General features: G+C 40.9%; 1 protein-coding gene across 21 annotated transcripts in view; it reads left to right on the top strand.

Moving 5' to 3' along the window:
* Positions 1 to 15940, top strand: part of RAD51B (RAD51 paralog B) — a 453279-nt gene that overhangs the window by 276354 nt on the left and 160985 nt on the right. For all 21 annotated transcript variants that reach the window (XM_067296566.1, XM_067296562.1, XM_067296565.1 and 18 more), the window contains one exon: positions 7540 to 7618. In XM_067296566.1, coding sequence (XP_067152667.1) covers positions 7540 to 7618 — 79 coding nt within the window. The remainder of the gene's footprint in view (positions 1 to 7539; positions 7619 to 15940) is intronic.

Below are 15940 nucleotides of genomic sequence, written 5' to 3'. Positions count from 1 at the left end.
TGAGATAAACCAGAATCTGCTGCAAGATTGAAGTCTCTGAGAGAGCTCCAAGGCCTAAAGAGACACTAGAGTTTGGTGAGACCTGGCAGAAAACAAGACACGTTTTTTCTCCCACCTGGTAGAAAGCCATCCTGGTGTTCTGAAGGATGTTTTTATGTGAAGAGGGAGCAGGAAACAGCTGCTATATTGCTGCTGGGAGGCCTTGATGCTACTGCAGAGTTAGCGCCTATCAGGGACCTGCTGATTGCCTCCCCAGGCCCCTTTCTGGTGGGCTGGAGGCAGCCTAACCTGTGGAACTGGGTATGAGAGCAGGCCCTGGGAACTGGATCATAATTCCCGCTCAGAAGTAAATGATCTACAAAGTAAGAACTGCTGCTTTCATTTCTAGAATATATCAAATTCCTGCACTTTTGGTTTTAAAATAGCGGGTAGGGTCCAAGAAGAACCAGAAGGGAGGGGAGAAGAAACAGTTACAAAGTCTGCTGGGATATTTGATGCAAAATCAACTTAGTTGTTTTTCTTACTGGCTTTTTCCTGGGCTCTACTGCAGCTGAAAAAACAACCTTTCTAATCTACAATAAGAAGGGAAATTCTGGCATGAAGATTGTCCACCCCAGACATTTGGCACAATCGAGGAAAGAGTTGCTTAGCTTAGCACTGATTTTATTAGTAAGTGAGGCTAGCTGAACCTTTAGATATAATCTTTTCCCTGTTGAATGACACTGTCGATTGTGTAGGTTTCCCTCTAAATTCTTAGCTATGCTCTTCCATGCTAATGTAGCATAATCGAAGAGTTCTGCTGAAACCTACCAACCGTTAGCAATGACTGTTCACTGCAACAGAGCAGCAATATAAAATCAGTAAAAAATCCCAGCAAGCCAACATCATTTCAGTAAGGGCAGCTGTAGTAGTGAGAGCCAAAGATTCCTCTCACAAATCTACTGCATTTGGTAGTTAGATCTGAATTCCAAAATATGCATTGGCTGTAGGTGTAGTTTTGTTGTTCTTTACCGTCCTTAGTGCACATATATGTATTTTTGTTTCATAGCCTTCTACTCTCCAAGAGTACAAAAGGTAAGTCTATCAGGAAAGGAAATCTAAGGAAAAAATTAACACAGAAGGAAATAAAAAAGAACAATCTTTTCACTGAGGAAAAGAAGCTGACATGCTCTAAAAGAAGCATCAGATGGCTCCACTCATGTTCCTCAGCCATTGTGAGAATCTCAGCCATGTGATTCCTTGTAATAGTCACAACAAAACTGGGGAAGAGTAAAAGCTGGTTGTCGTCTTAGTCTAAATGGAAATAACATATTAAATGTTAATCCTGCTGTTTTTATTGAATGTTTCATTAAAAAATCTTAGCCCATAACTTTAGTTAAAATCACTAGTTTTTCATTATGAAATCTTAGTTCTTTACTAGCTGAGAACTCATAACTCACTCAAAATCATCTTAGTTATTTCACCTCTTGGTAGTTTATCTTGCTGTCATTTTGATAACTAATTTGATATAAGAACCTGTCCCCTTCATCATCATTACTTTTTTTGGCAGGACACTGGCTTGATTTCTGGTTATCAGATTACATTTGAAACTCCATCCAATACATTTTGCAATTCATCACATTCCTTGCTATTGACATGGGATGTTGTCCCGGTAATTAGTATTTTCTGCTGGGCTTCTGCAATCAGTTTCTGTGATGCATCTCTTCCACAAAGTCCATAACAATAAACGGTATTAATAAAAATGCCTACCCTAATTAAAAAAACAAACTTTAATATACATTTTTTCTGCTGTCATCATCAATTCTCTCTAAGCCTTTTGTTTCTCAACTGCTCTGCCTGTCACCCATTTATCTTGCTTTATCTAATCTAATGGCATCTATCCAATTTCTATTCACTTTTCATCAAGGTGATATATTTTCTCTTCCTTAGTACCTTTGTGTGCTTAAAGTGCCTCATGGCAGGAATCATTTTTCAGTTGTTTAATGTTTATTCCATATTGCTGTCAAATAATAAATAATTATTACAAACCTCTTGAGATGAAACGTGATGCTAGAAGGGAAGGAAATGAAACTAAGATTTGACAATTTTGTAGAGTTAGGACTTTGCAAAACTTAAAATAGGTTTGATTTTTATTTTTCTCATCCCTCTCTATCATTCCCACTTTAGTAGGACAGTAGTGTAAGAATAATTCCATTGCTTTTTATAGTCCATTCCAGAAGCTCATGGATAGTCCAAATCAGACTCAGTAAAGCATCATCATTTTTCTATGTCTGTTTTCTGTTCACTTCACCATTTAAAAAAATCATTTCACTAATCTAAGTGCCTGTTATCTTCGTTGGATTATTATTGACCATTGCTATTTGCTCATCTCAGAATGTATAGTCCTCCTGGTGAAATTCTGGCTGCACTGAAGTCAATTGGAAAAATTTCTGTTCAGGCCAGGATTTCATCTCTGATTCCTTGACTGAATAATGCTTGTCATAAAAGGTGTGTTTTTTCACTTACCTGTGTAGGAAAAAAAGGAATAAATTCCTTTAGGTATGTCAGGAAGATTAGTGGAGTTGTATGTTCTTTTCTCTTCACAAAGCCAAAAATGAACCAAGGAAATCCCTCCTTTATGTTGGACTGCAAATCTGTGTTCTTAATCTCAGTCTGGGAGAGTAAGGCTGTGGAAACAGCTTTCTGTTTCAGCTTGTTACACAGCTAGCCTCTTTGCAAAGAATTTAGATTCAGATCCAGATTCAGATAATCAACCTTTCTGTACTCTCCTTTCTCCAGAGGCTGGAACTGATTTACAATTGCAACAACAAATGTAGTTAAATATATGTGAGTTTTAGAAATGTCTGCTCTATCAGAACTGTCGGCTTCTGCATGATACTGGAAGCCTCTTTGTGTTCTCCATGTCCTTAGGCAGTTGCTTGGAATTTTATGGAGAGAAACAGGTGCTCAAGGGGAGACGGGTGAGAAGGCTTTAATATGAATTCTAGAAGCTTTTTTTTTAAGCCTTGTTGCTTTGAGCTGAAGGCTGTCCCAGAATCTCAACTGTACTGATGGTCCAGCTAAAATGTATTCATAGCTATGTGTTTTCTCCTGTGCCAATGTTGTCTTTCAGTTTGAGCAGCTCTTCTCTTTCTGTCCTGTTCCATTCTCTGGTACCGCCTGCTCCTGTCACTTGCACACATAGACACCACTCAGCCTTCATTCACTTCATCCAGAAGATGGTTTGCAGCCACCTTTCACTGTTTTCTCTCTGCTTGGAACACAAATCTAAATACATTTTCTTTTTCCAATTTATGTTAATGTAGAGTTTAGTGTTGTAAAAAAAAAAAAATCTTGTTTAGTCTTTCTTGTTTTGAAATATTGCTATCATAATTTAAAAGTTATTTGTCTCAGTAAGCAAACATTTGAAATAAAGCAATACCTTTGAATATCATGACCTACTGTTTCACTAAAAAATTCTGAGCCTCAGATGTAACTGGAACAGCCTTTCAGAGGGCCCCTGTGATGTGCTGCAGAAAGGGTGTGATTTATTATATTTTTTCATTGCTATAGTTAGTTATACACATGTTGCAACTACATAAAAATGCAGTAACAAAATGTTCGTAGGGTTATTTGAATGTCCATCTGTTTGCACGTACAACTGTGCCTAGTGCACATGCATCTATCGGTTAGTATGTATGTGCACAGTACTGTACAGAATGCCAAAAATTTGACCTTAGACATCACATTTGTAACTGTTTCAATTCAGGACTTTCTGATGGAAACATCCAGCTGTTCTGGGAGACTTTGTAACTGAGCATTTGTACAATTTTTACACCTCATCCACTCCCTTATGTATAAGAAGGTTCTCAGGCTTAAGCAACTGCGAGGCAACACAAGCGTGCCAAGCACAAGGAGGCACTCTTCTTTCTTCCTTGCAGATTTTCTCTCCCACCATTTAAGTGAAAAGGGCTGAACTGCCTGGGGATAATTACAGGGAAAGGAATTTTGGTTTTGTCAGGGTGCATCTCAGACGTGTGATGTGACATGCTTCTCCTTTCTGCAGCAGTTGGTTACAGTAAGAACAATGATTAACATGCAAGAGGGGAAAGTGCTTGCACTGCAGTTTTCCTATGTGGAGTAGTTCACAAAGGTTATATCACATCCTGAGGCAATTTTGCCAGCTTCACATGACTGAAAGGAAAACATTGACATTTGTGACTGGACTGTTGTTCTCTGGCTGTATTTGTGGTCTTTTTGTGCCTTGCTTTATTTTTTACTCTCTGAAGAAGGAAGGAGACTATATTTTGGTGTTCATTGTGAAAGTCATAAAACTTTTAGGTAGCTGTGGGTTCATGTGGGTTATAATTTGCTGCCAAATCCTCTTGTTACATAAATATACTCCAGAACTCAAACTTCTACTGCTTAATATTGTTCATCTTATACTTATGAATAAATGTTCCAGGTGTCTGTATGTATGAAATGATTCAGTGTTGTCTACCTGAGTTTGCAGTGAAGTCTGAATAGTTTTGATGAGCATGAACTTTCTAATTTGTCTGTATAGAGTCTTGATTCATATAAAAACTGTTAACTATTTTCCTAGTAATCATTTAGCAGACACATCTGTCCAAAATTCATATGCAACAACCCTGATGCATGCTTTAATGTTTTGCTGAATTAGGGCCTGACCTTTGGGAATAATGTGCATTTTTAACTCCATTTGAAATCAGCAGGATCTGTTGGCACACCATGTATCTCTAAAAATAAGATTATTGCTGTCTGTGGTTCTAAGCAATCTGTATTTGAATGTGTCTGAGAGAGAGCTGCCGTAGCCTGAACTGAGAGGCTGTGGCATCTGACAAGGCTTTGGAAATTTAAACACTGAGATGTGTGATGGTTCTCAAATATGCTGCTAGGAAGGCTTTCCTGCTGGGGCTGAATGAAACATATCTGTTGAAACAAAGGAAGTAGGCAGGCCTGGCATGTTTCCTGAGCAGTTAAGAGATGGGCTCTGTGATAGTGCTGTGTTTAGAGCAGAGCCCTGGAAAGGATCAGCACATGGTGTGGGAGAGCGGCCTGGGCAGGCAGTGCATGCAGGCGCTGTGGGGATGGGAACACTGCTCTGAAACGCACGGCTGGGAGGACTGGTTTTCAATTCCTGCCCTTTTTAGTTGTTGAGGTGAGCAGGGAAATGTGTTTCAACTTTTTTCAGCATATCTGTTCTGGAGGAAGAGTAGCAGCAGTCTCAATTTCAGCCACTACTGTCAATGTCTTCTGCAGGGTCCACATGGGGATCCTTAGAGCAGTGTTTGTGCAGATCACACTCGAGGCACAGCTTGTTACATTTATTATTAAAATGCCGCGTTCATGTAAGTGATAGAACAGGGGTTATTTTGACGCAAGCTGTGGGAGAACAGTCCTCAGCGATCAGCAAAAACAAACAGGCAAACAGTAAAGCCTGACACATCTGTGCAAGAAGGGCTTCTTTAAATACATCGGCTACAAAAGGAAGACTAGGGAAAATGTGGACCCTTTGCTGAATGGGGTGGGTGCCCTGGTGACAAAGGATACAGAGAAGGCAGAGTTACTGAATGCCGCCTTTGCTTCAGTCTTTACTGCTAAGACCAGCCTTCAGGAATCCCAGATCCTAGAGACTGGGGAGAAAGTCTGGAGAAAGGAAGGCTTTCCCTTGGTCGAGGAGGAATGGGCTAGAGATCATTTAGGCAAACTTGACATCCACAAGTCCACGGGCCCTGATGGGATGCACCCACGAGTGCTGAGGGAGCTGGCGGATGTCATTGCTAGGCTGTTCTCAATCATCTTTGAAAGGACATGGAGAACAGGAAAGCTAATGTCACTCCAGTCTTCAAAAAGGGCAGGAAGGAGGACCCAGGGAACTACCAGGCCAGTCAGCCTCACCTGCATCCCTGGAAAGGTGATGGAGCAGCTCATCCTGGAGGCCATCTCCAAGCATGTGGAGGACAAGAAGGTGATCAGGAGTAGTCAGCATGGATTCACCAAGGGGAAATCATGCCTAACCAACCTGATAGACTTCTATGATGGAATGACTGGCTGGGTAGATGAGGGGAGAGCAGTGGATGTTGTCTACCTAGACTTCAGCAAGGCTTTTGACACTGTCTCCCATAGCATCCTCATAGGGAAGCTCAGGAAGTGTGGGTTAGATGAGTGGACAGTGAGGTGGATTGAGAACTGGCTGAATGGCAGAGCTCAGAGGGTTGTGATCAGCAGCGCAGAGTCTAGTTGGAGGCCTGTAGCTAGCGGTGTCCCCCAGGGGTCAGTCCTGGGTCCAGTCTTGTTCAACTTCTTCATCAGTGACCTGGATGAAGGGACAGAGTGCACCCTCAGCAAGTTTGCTGACGATACAAAACTGGGAGGAGTGGCTGAGACACCGGAGGGCTGTGCTGCCATTCAGAGAGACCTGGACAGGCTGGAGAGGTGGGCGGAGAGGAACCTCATGAAGTTCAACAAAGGCAAGTGCAGGGTCCTGCACCTGGGGAGGAATAACCCCATGCACCAGTACAGGTTGGGGGCTGACCTGCTGGAAAGCAGCTCTGCGGAGAAGGACCTAGGAGTGCTGGTGGACACCAAGTTAAGCATGAGGCAGCAATGTGCCCTTGTGGCCAAGAAGGCCAATGGTATCCTGGGCTGCATCAGGAAGAGTGTTGCCAGCAGGTGGAGGGAGGTGATCCTCCCCCTCTACTCAGCCCTGCTGAGGCCCCATCTGGAGTACTGCGTCCAGTTCTGGGCTCCCCAGTACAAGAAAGACATGAACATGCTGGAGTGAGTCCAGGGAAGGGCCACAAAGATGAAGAAGGGACAGGCACATCTCTCATACATAGGAGAAGAGGCTGAGAGAGCTGGGACTGTTTAGCCTGGGGGAGAGAAGGCTCAGGGGATTTTATCAATGTGTAAAAATACCTGAAGGGAGGGTGTCAAGAGGACAGAGCCAGGCTCTTCTCAGCTGTACCTGGTGACAGGACGAGAGGCAACGGGCACAAACTGAAACACAGGAAATTCCATCTAACATAAGAAGATGCTTTTCTATTGTGAGGGTGACAGAGCACTGGAACAGGTTGCCCAGAGAGATTGTGGAGTCTCCATCCTTGGAGATATTCAAAAGCCATCTGGACACAATCCTGTGCAGCATGCTCTAGGTGACCCTGCTTGAGGAGGGGGATTGGACTAGATGATCTCCAGAGGTCCTTTCCAACCTCAACCATTCTGTGATTCTGTGAACCAGCAGGAGTGATTAGGCTTAACAGAATGCCAATAAGACAGGCAAAGCATACAGTTTTCATGTTGGTACATTTTTTAGCACCTGTGAATCCTTTTAAAATTGCAACATGATCTGTACATGCTTGTGAGAAGATCTCCACTGCTCAGAAGTGAAAGGGCTAGATCAGTAACTACCATGTTATTCCTCTGTGGTATGCTTTACTACTTCTGGAAGTCAAATCCACTGAAATTATTTCACAGATCTGAGCTGTGATCAGTATATTATAGGTATGTGTGCTTACATATTGTTTGTTTGCTTTACAGATCCTGGTTGCTAAATCCCCTGTTGCTCCATTCTCCGCTTTCTTCTACACTGTTGAGAAATCGGGCTTTGTTCTTCAAGGTGAGACTAGAGCATTGATTATTTTGCCTTTACAATTAGTATTTTAAGCAGGCTGGAGGCAGATAACAATGACTATTGTTGAAAATGGTGCTGTTTATACCTAATTAAAAAACCCACACATTTAAACAATCTGGTTGACGAGGCCAGCTTTCTGCTGCTTTCACTGTGTTGTCCTGAATTATACTGAATTACATTGTTGCATATTCCCATGGATCTAAGAATGAGCCCTGAAGTTATTAATCAAATCTCCCTGTTTGTGTTCAAGGTAAAATAGAATGATTCTGGTAACATTGCTCCTATGGGATAGATTTCTCCAGGAGAAACATGCCTGTCTTAAAAATACCATTAAAAACGTGCTAATAAATGGTTCCTCTTTAGCCAATAGCTTGACATCAATAAAAATACAGGAAATTAATATCTGTCCTCTATTTTTCTGATCACTCTAATGTGAATGCCACCTGGTTCTAAATAATCCTGAGATTCTCTAGGATATGGGGTAGCGTACTGGAAAGCTGGATACTACTACCATAAAGGCGGGGAACTGGGGCTTCTTGTGGCCATCCCCTAAAATACGTTCTTTCAACCCACAGCAAGAGGGAAGTGCAGATCTTCCCTTTTTTCCCCATCTATCCCAAAATGTCTTCCTCTAGCGTGCTTACTTTTTGACAGACATCCATAGATTAATTTTGCTGAGTTGACCTCTATTAATATATAGCCTGGCTCCTGACTGCTGCCTCAGTTTAGCAGACTAAATAGGACCAATCAGTGCCTGCCACTTGCTGTTCAGAGGACACACTCTGCTATGCAGCCCTGGCGTTACAAAAAAGTTAACGTCTCTGTTTCTCACATTCCAGTGATTGAGAATCACTGGTCCTATAAAGCACTATAAAAATTTTAAGGTACATAAACAGTTCTCTCCCATCTGACTGCCCATTTCTAACCTATGGACATGCTGTAGCAGACCAATGACACATTTACATTTATTAATGACTAGGTATGGTTTGATCAGTGGTGATATATAATGTAGGAAAACAAAAGAAAGGGAACAAAAACATTTTGGTGTGCATTTTTGCTTCCGTTTGATATGTCTGTATGATGATGATTTGGGGGTCCACTGGGTGTTTTCTAAGCCTTTGGAAACTTTACCCAGGGTATGCTTACATGGCATTCTGGGAGTTCAATCTGCTTCATTTGATACCAGTAATATTAAACAGGCTATAAAAGCTAGAAACAATTTTTATTAGTTTAAACTGAGATGGCTTGCAGGATTTGCTCTAGATTTTGCATTATTTGAGTCTAGCATACAGCAAAAGACAAGCTACTTTTCTATCTCAAGTATATTCCGAGTTGCAGAGTTGTTTCTGGCTGTTATAAACAAAGTAGACCGATTTCCTGCTCTGACCCCAGGCACTAATGTAGTGAGGCTTTGGGAAGGGGAGATTCCCCTTTCAGAAAGGCATTGGTGAGTATCTTTGTTTCACTTTGTGTGAGCCAAGAGTATAGCTTTCTAAGGACTGAACCCTACCTTTGAAGAACAAATTGGCCTGGTAAAGTATAATGATGATGGAGTAGGACCCTCTGATAGAAGGCTATTTGATAGCATTATGTTAGGTATGACAGTAGGAGTATTGCTCTTTTCCCTGTATCCATACATTTCTGGTGTGCAAGTTTAAATCATCATTCAATATTTTTCTAAAATCGGGTGAGGTATCAGTTCAAATTTATTTAAGTAAGCACTGTTGCTCACCATCAGGCATTCTTTGTACATTTAAAAAGCAGTTTGAAACTCCTCTTTGTGTGAACCTTTTCTTTATTTTTGACTACACCATTATTTTCTAATATTTGTTTGCTTTTTAGCTATTCTTATTCAACATGGGTAGGAAGCAAGGGTATGTTTCCTCAGTAGTGTGCCCAGGCTACTTCATATTGCAGGTAACCTTCTAGTCACAAGTCAGACAGCAGTGTTAGCATTTCAGTGTCTTTACACGTTGGTTCTTCTGAATTCTGCTTTGTGAGTCTGCTGGTATTGGCAAAGTCATGGTTCAACGTTAAGGCCCTGCTGCTAGAATCTTTACAGAGACTTGTAAGTGCTTAGATAAGCGAGAGCACTGCTAAGCTGTATAAAACAAATATTCTGTTTTCATATCCAACATTCCAATGATTATTGTTTCTATAAGTGAGCAAATCACCTGGAAATGGCTATTTCAGATAAGATGCTGACAGGAGTTGCCTCTTCAAGAAACAGATATTTAACAGAAAGTGGCCCCAGGCTGCCTCCTGCAAGAGAGGCTAGACTTTTTATGAGAGTCGAAGCTGGTACTTCCTTCCAAAGGGAAGCAGGATGTGAGGTCCTGTGTCACTAAGGTAACTGGCCATGGTTTAGCTGGTGGGGGAGTGTCCCTGTGTCACTGTTTGAGGGTATCTTTATAGTGCTAACAAGTGGAATCTGTCCCATAGTCTGAGTGCAAAGGCAGCTTTCCCATTCAGTCTTTGTTGTTTCGTTCAGTTGGTGTCAGGAGGTGAGCACATTCAGGGCGTCTGATGAGAACAAGTGGATGGGTGTGGGAACTGGTGAGAAGCAGCAGCTGTCTGAAGTGCCCAGGGTTCTTTCTTCTTACTCAGGGGGTCCCAGCCTGGGACCATTAACCAACAGGCCATAAACAAATTGATATCAGAAAATGTGCCTGGAAACTCCTTGATTAGCAAGGGTGAATAGGGAATGAAAGACAAAGTGAAAGTGTGATTTAACAGTTCCACAAGCAATTTCCATTGCCACCTCTGAGGGATTAGGAATAGGCTAAAAATGAGGAGGAGCTCCCCCCCCTCTTTTGTTCCGTGGGCTAGAGGATAATAAAACGGCAGGAGAGGCAGTGCGGCTAGTTAGGGATTTCACAGGCTGCTATTTGATGCAGTTTAAGGAGCCCTTCTGCTATTGTTGCAGTTAAAATGGGAAGCGGAACTGTTCTCCATTCGCAAAAATCTCCAGCGTCCTCAGGAAAAGAGGGCTGAGAGTAAAAGGCTATTAAGATGGTAATGCTGCCCCATTTGGAGGAGTGTATCAAAATTCTCTTTGTCAAAGTAAATCGCTGCTCTGTTTCCCTGGTATCTTTGCATCTCATGGCCCCAGTGCAAGCACAGAAGTGTTCAGAGGGGACCCTGGTGAAGCAAGAACTGCTTCTCTTACATTGTCAGAGGAGAGCTCTAGGCTGTCCAAGGGTGCCACAGAGACAAATCTCTCTGCTTTTGTAAACTTGAAGTGTTCAGGGATGAAAAGAATGCAATTATTCACTCATTCTTTTATTCCTGCTTTCAGTCTAGAGAAATGAAACCTGATGATTAGAAAACAAGAGTGGCCAGTCAGCGGTTTAGCAAGGAAAGTCAGCCTTCTTGTCTCCTCTTTCCATTGCTTCAGTATGGTGTGTGCTGTGGACAGGGAAGAGCATGGACCCAGGAAAACCTCAGTTGCTTTTACATTGCAGTACAATATCATGTAATATACTGCCATGCTGTACAGTGTGACTGTGATGAACCTGAATTGTGATTACAAAATCCAATCTGAAAGGAGATCTCTATTTTGTAAACCTACTTTTCTTAGATAGAGAGGCAGAAGCCTGGATCTGAACATCTCAAAATATTAGAAGTTTTACTGTCTGTATGTGTATTCTGTTTAAGGACTTGCTGTTGCTTCCAAAATTCAATATAGTAGTTAAAGTGAACGAAGTGTTTCCTTTAGAAAGAAGAATAATAACAAAAAAAGCTCTAGGTCTATTTGATTAAGGGTGTAAGTCACAAGATTATTTTTTCTCATTGACAGTGACATAGATTCCATTTGGGACTGGAAAACCCAGTTGGTTTCCTTCTGATTCACACTCCTCCGTTAGCAATAATGACTGCTGTTAATGATTAGCTGGTAATCCTGTTAGTGGTATAGCGGTCAGAACAGATTCTGGGCTGTTCTTGCCTATTCGTCGTTTCAGTGACACTGAATATAGCACGTACTGGGTTAGGTCAGCTAAACAAGAAGATGTGACACAGCCATGCACATGCACTTATGCCAAAAGAAAGATAGGTTGAATAAGATGACATCAATTTTATGTTGTATTCTGTGGGCAATCTTCTGAGTCTAACTTTCAGAAGAAACAGTATTCTGTGGCATAAATGCAAGCTGGTAACAGAGCCTACCTGTTAGTAACTGGCAGCTCAGCTGTCCATGCAAGTAAGTGTCTTTCTGTCTCTTCCAAGTAAATACCCCCGTTACCAAGAGGATGGTACTTCAAAAGAAGGCAGGAAACATGGTGGCTGCTTGCCAACTGGGAGGGCCCACTGGGACGTTTCTTTGAGTGCTTTTACCAAGTGATTAACGTTGCTATTCACTGAAATAACTCAGAAGTACTGAAAATGTAAAACAAATAATATTAGTGAGGTAGGGCTTGCCTTTGAGTAATCACTTATTTTGAGTTTCATAGGGTTTAAAGATGGGAGAAATCAGCAGGTCATCTAAACTGGCCTCCTGTATATCAATAGTCATTTCCTTCCGATACCCCCCACCAATAGCTTGTGTTACACTGAAGCATTTCTTCTAGAAAGGCATTCACTTTTATTTGAAGACATCAAGAAATGCGAATTCCTGGTTTGCCTTGACACTTTGTTTCACTGTTCAACTATCTGGCTGTTAAATATTTGCTCTGTATTTCAGATTAGAATTTGTCTGCCTTCAGCTTTTGGCTTCAGTTCTTCTTATGACCTTCAGTGCTAAATAAAGGAGTCCTTAAATTGCTGCAGTTTTGCATGAGTGTACTTGACATCAAGATTTATCTTACTATGTTTTATTCTTCCATTTTAAAGCAAGTTATAATTATTGGCAAATTTAAGTTCAAAACTTCTGTGTCTCATGCTGACTGGCTCCCCTCATTGCCTGAGGAAAGGACAGTATACACTCTATTGTTAAAGAGAAGTTTTTGATTTTTTGTGCCAGGAGGACTGGATGATTAGTTAATTTGATTAATCCACCCTTCTTTCTGCCCTCTTTTCCACTACATGTGTGTGCCTGTGCACAACCATGCTCATCTTGCTGGTACTGCTATAGAAGAGTTGTGTGTGTCATCATGATGTCTTACTGAAGCAGGTGACTTTGATAAAGTAGAAACAAGAGATATGTGGCACTCAGAAGAGTGAATTTTAGGTTTTAAGCGTTGCAGTACTAAGAGGGAAGAGTTATAGGAACAGCTAGAGCCAGGAAAACCTTGTTACGTTATGTCTGATTTGTCTCTAATGAAAGAGCAGGAAGAGGCTAATTTTGGTCTCAAAATAAGATAGGATCTGAGTTTGTAGTGCAGAGTGGCAAACAGTCTCCAAAGCGCTATAACTAATTTATATGGCTGAAGCAAGTGAAAAGTGCCTCATTTTATTTTGTAAAGAAATGCTTTGGTAATGAGTAGTGAGGTAGAAAGGGACTACTGAAAGAAAGGGCATCATTATTTGTATTGTTTTGTGTGAGTTTGAACAGTGAGAGACAATGATTTATTGCATCAAAAGCTTTTATTCAATTGAAGAACTGTAACTATAAAGTGACCTTTGTCTGGAGCAACATGGATATAATCTGTAAAATGAAGCAGGGTTGTACTTGATGCGTGAATGGATGGAAGACAGATTATTGGGAATAAAGTTATGTATTGCTATTGAGATGGTAACAGATTTGCAGTGCCACTGGTGATTTCCAGCCCTATTTGAGGGATAAAGATGGACTGATCATTGTGAGGATCTCTGTGGGATGGAACAGTTTTTGCTGTAATCCCCATAGGGCACTGAAAGGCTGATGCTATTTGTAACAGATTTGCAATAATAAGAGCAAAAGAACATTATCAGTTCGTAGGCTCCCTGGCAGAAAGGAACGTGAGAAACAGAAGACTCCCAACATCACTATGTCAGCAAAATCACCCATACAAATGTAGCTTACACTAACAAAAATGTCTTTTTGCTCAGCTAGCTCATGCTATTTTCAGAATGGTTTGACTAAAACTGACAAAAGAAGGACATTTGCTTGGATGCATCTCCACTAGGTGGCTTTGCTGGAATAGCTCTCTGGCTGCGTAGCTATACTGGAGCTAGGCTACTCTAGAGAGGCCTTGCCATGTCTGACAAGTGAAGGAATCCAGAGGAATGAAGCACAGATGTAAAACTGACTAAAAATGGTAATGATGAAGAGAGGTGGAGGAAAAGTGTTTTTATTCTGAAGAAAGACTAGTGGCATCTTGGGTTTACATCCAATAGAAACAAAATAAACACTGTCATTTCAATAAAATTAAATGTTTCCCTGTGCAAACATAATCTTGCTAGGGGCAAAATAGATAGGCAACAGATTCGTTAAGTTTCTGCTTTCAAACTTTGCTGTGAGCATAACTTGTGGAAGGATATTATACTAGATAAGTCCAGTTTAGCAAAGTATTGAAGCACTGCTTAATTGTGAACATGTATGTGGAGACGCAGAAGAGATGATACTGCTTCTTGTGCTGAAAGCCAAGCAGGTCCCTAAATGACTTGCTCAGTTGCAACTAAAGTGCCAGCATTTAATTTTTCTTAAGTTTTACTAAAGGTAATATATGAAAAATATTAGTGCAAGCAGTGTGCCAAATCTGTTCTCATTTACACAAGTGTGAATCAAATCTATTTTTTTAATCCAGTGTTGATTAAACAATAAACTGAAGAGTATGGGTCTGTATTTGCAAAGATGTCTCTTCCATTCAAGATTGACATATACTGCAGGCTTCTAGGGATAAAATGGTCTCACTTAAGAGAAATCTTTTCCTTACTAGTCTCTCAGTAATGAGTTCCTGATCAGTGGGCTGCTCCCCTGTGTTTCCAGAACAGTGCTAAAGCAAATGGTCTTTTTCCAAAAGGCTTTTAATATAAGGAATGAAGTTGTGTGTTGATTAGAGGTAGTATCTGTGATATGTGGCAGTATATTTTTCTGGGAATTGAATTTTGTCATAGAAGTCGAACAAGACTCCACTAGTGATTGCCTGTTTTTAATGTAAAGATGTTACATCTTTCAAACTATGGATTTGTAGAATAAGGTCAAATGTATGTAAAATGAACTTAATGTTCTTAAGTGAACACGCTCATGAGCAGGAAGCCAAGAAACTGTCTATCTGAAAACAATGTTTTCCAGGCAGAATAAAGCCATATGCTTTTGTGTGCAGCTCATGAAACTAAGAAGCAGTTAAGACTCACTGTAATTTAGTCCTTTCTCTCATAGGCACAACTGGATTTCTTTTGCTCTTCTCAAAGGTTATGTCCATTCTGGCATTTTGTATTGCCACTGGCATGTTCGGTGAAGCCATCGCTGCTGTCATTTTATCTTGAAAAATGATTGTTAGCAATAAAGGACGGCGGCCCAAATGACTTCATCTTTGTAATATGTGCAAAATGTTGTTAGCTATAGGACTTTATATATTCTGTATGTTAAAATGTTGCAAAACCTCTGAGAGTACAGCCTAGTTGGCAAAGAAAAATGCTGGAAGCTTTATTGTTCTCTTTACTAAGCAGGGGAGAGTGGTGCAGAGATCCAAGAGCTAGCTGCAGTCTAGAGCTGTAGGCTTCCAGAGTGCACTGCTGCATGGATATGCCACATTAGGCCTGGAAGCAGCGCAGCCACATTTGCATAGCACTTCATCTACACTAGAAAAGTTTGCCTGAGGAGGGCTTACTAGTGCAGGGATAGCACTTTGCAAACAGGGCTCCCACTGCCCTCCACAGCACAAGTGCTGTTTTTCTTTGAAACTTCCTCTGTGTTTCCCAGATTAACACACCTAGACCTACCTCAAGTGTCTCTGCATCTGAAGTGTGGACTTGCCCTATCTTTAAAACTGGGCTAACCACAAATTCAAATGATTTTATCATGTAGGTTTACATCTCTCTTGATAAATTGGAACAGGAATATGTAGCACTTTAATGGAGACAGACACACATGTGATAAACCCTCCTAACATACAGCTTTGTGCTTCAAAAGATTTTTTTCATTTACAGTCATCCCCTAAAAGGCATAATGTTGGGTTCTTATTGCAAAGTACCTTCTGTAATATTCATTTGAACTTTTAAACAAATATTTGTCAAATGTATGTTCATGCCCCCTTTCCACTACCTTTGAGTGTTCATGTAGGATATGTATAAAAGATAATATACCAGCTGAAATATCCTAAATATCCATCTATATGTTGTTATTGGTGAAAGGCAGATTTCCATATCTTAATTAAGTATGTGCCATAGGGCCCTGTTTCTAAGCATTCTATGTATCTAAGTCAAAAAACAGAAATATGCCGCAGG

Source organism: Apteryx mantelli, chromosome 4 (genome assembly GCF_036417845.1).
Source record: "Apteryx mantelli isolate bAptMan1 chromosome 4, bAptMan1.hap1, whole genome shotgun sequence".
Classification (NCBI taxonomy): Eukaryota; Metazoa; Chordata; class Aves; order Apterygiformes; family Apterygidae; genus Apteryx; species Apteryx mantelli.
The sequence above is the reverse complement of the archived record's forward strand: the minus strand, read 5'-3'. Positions and strand labels throughout refer to the sequence as shown.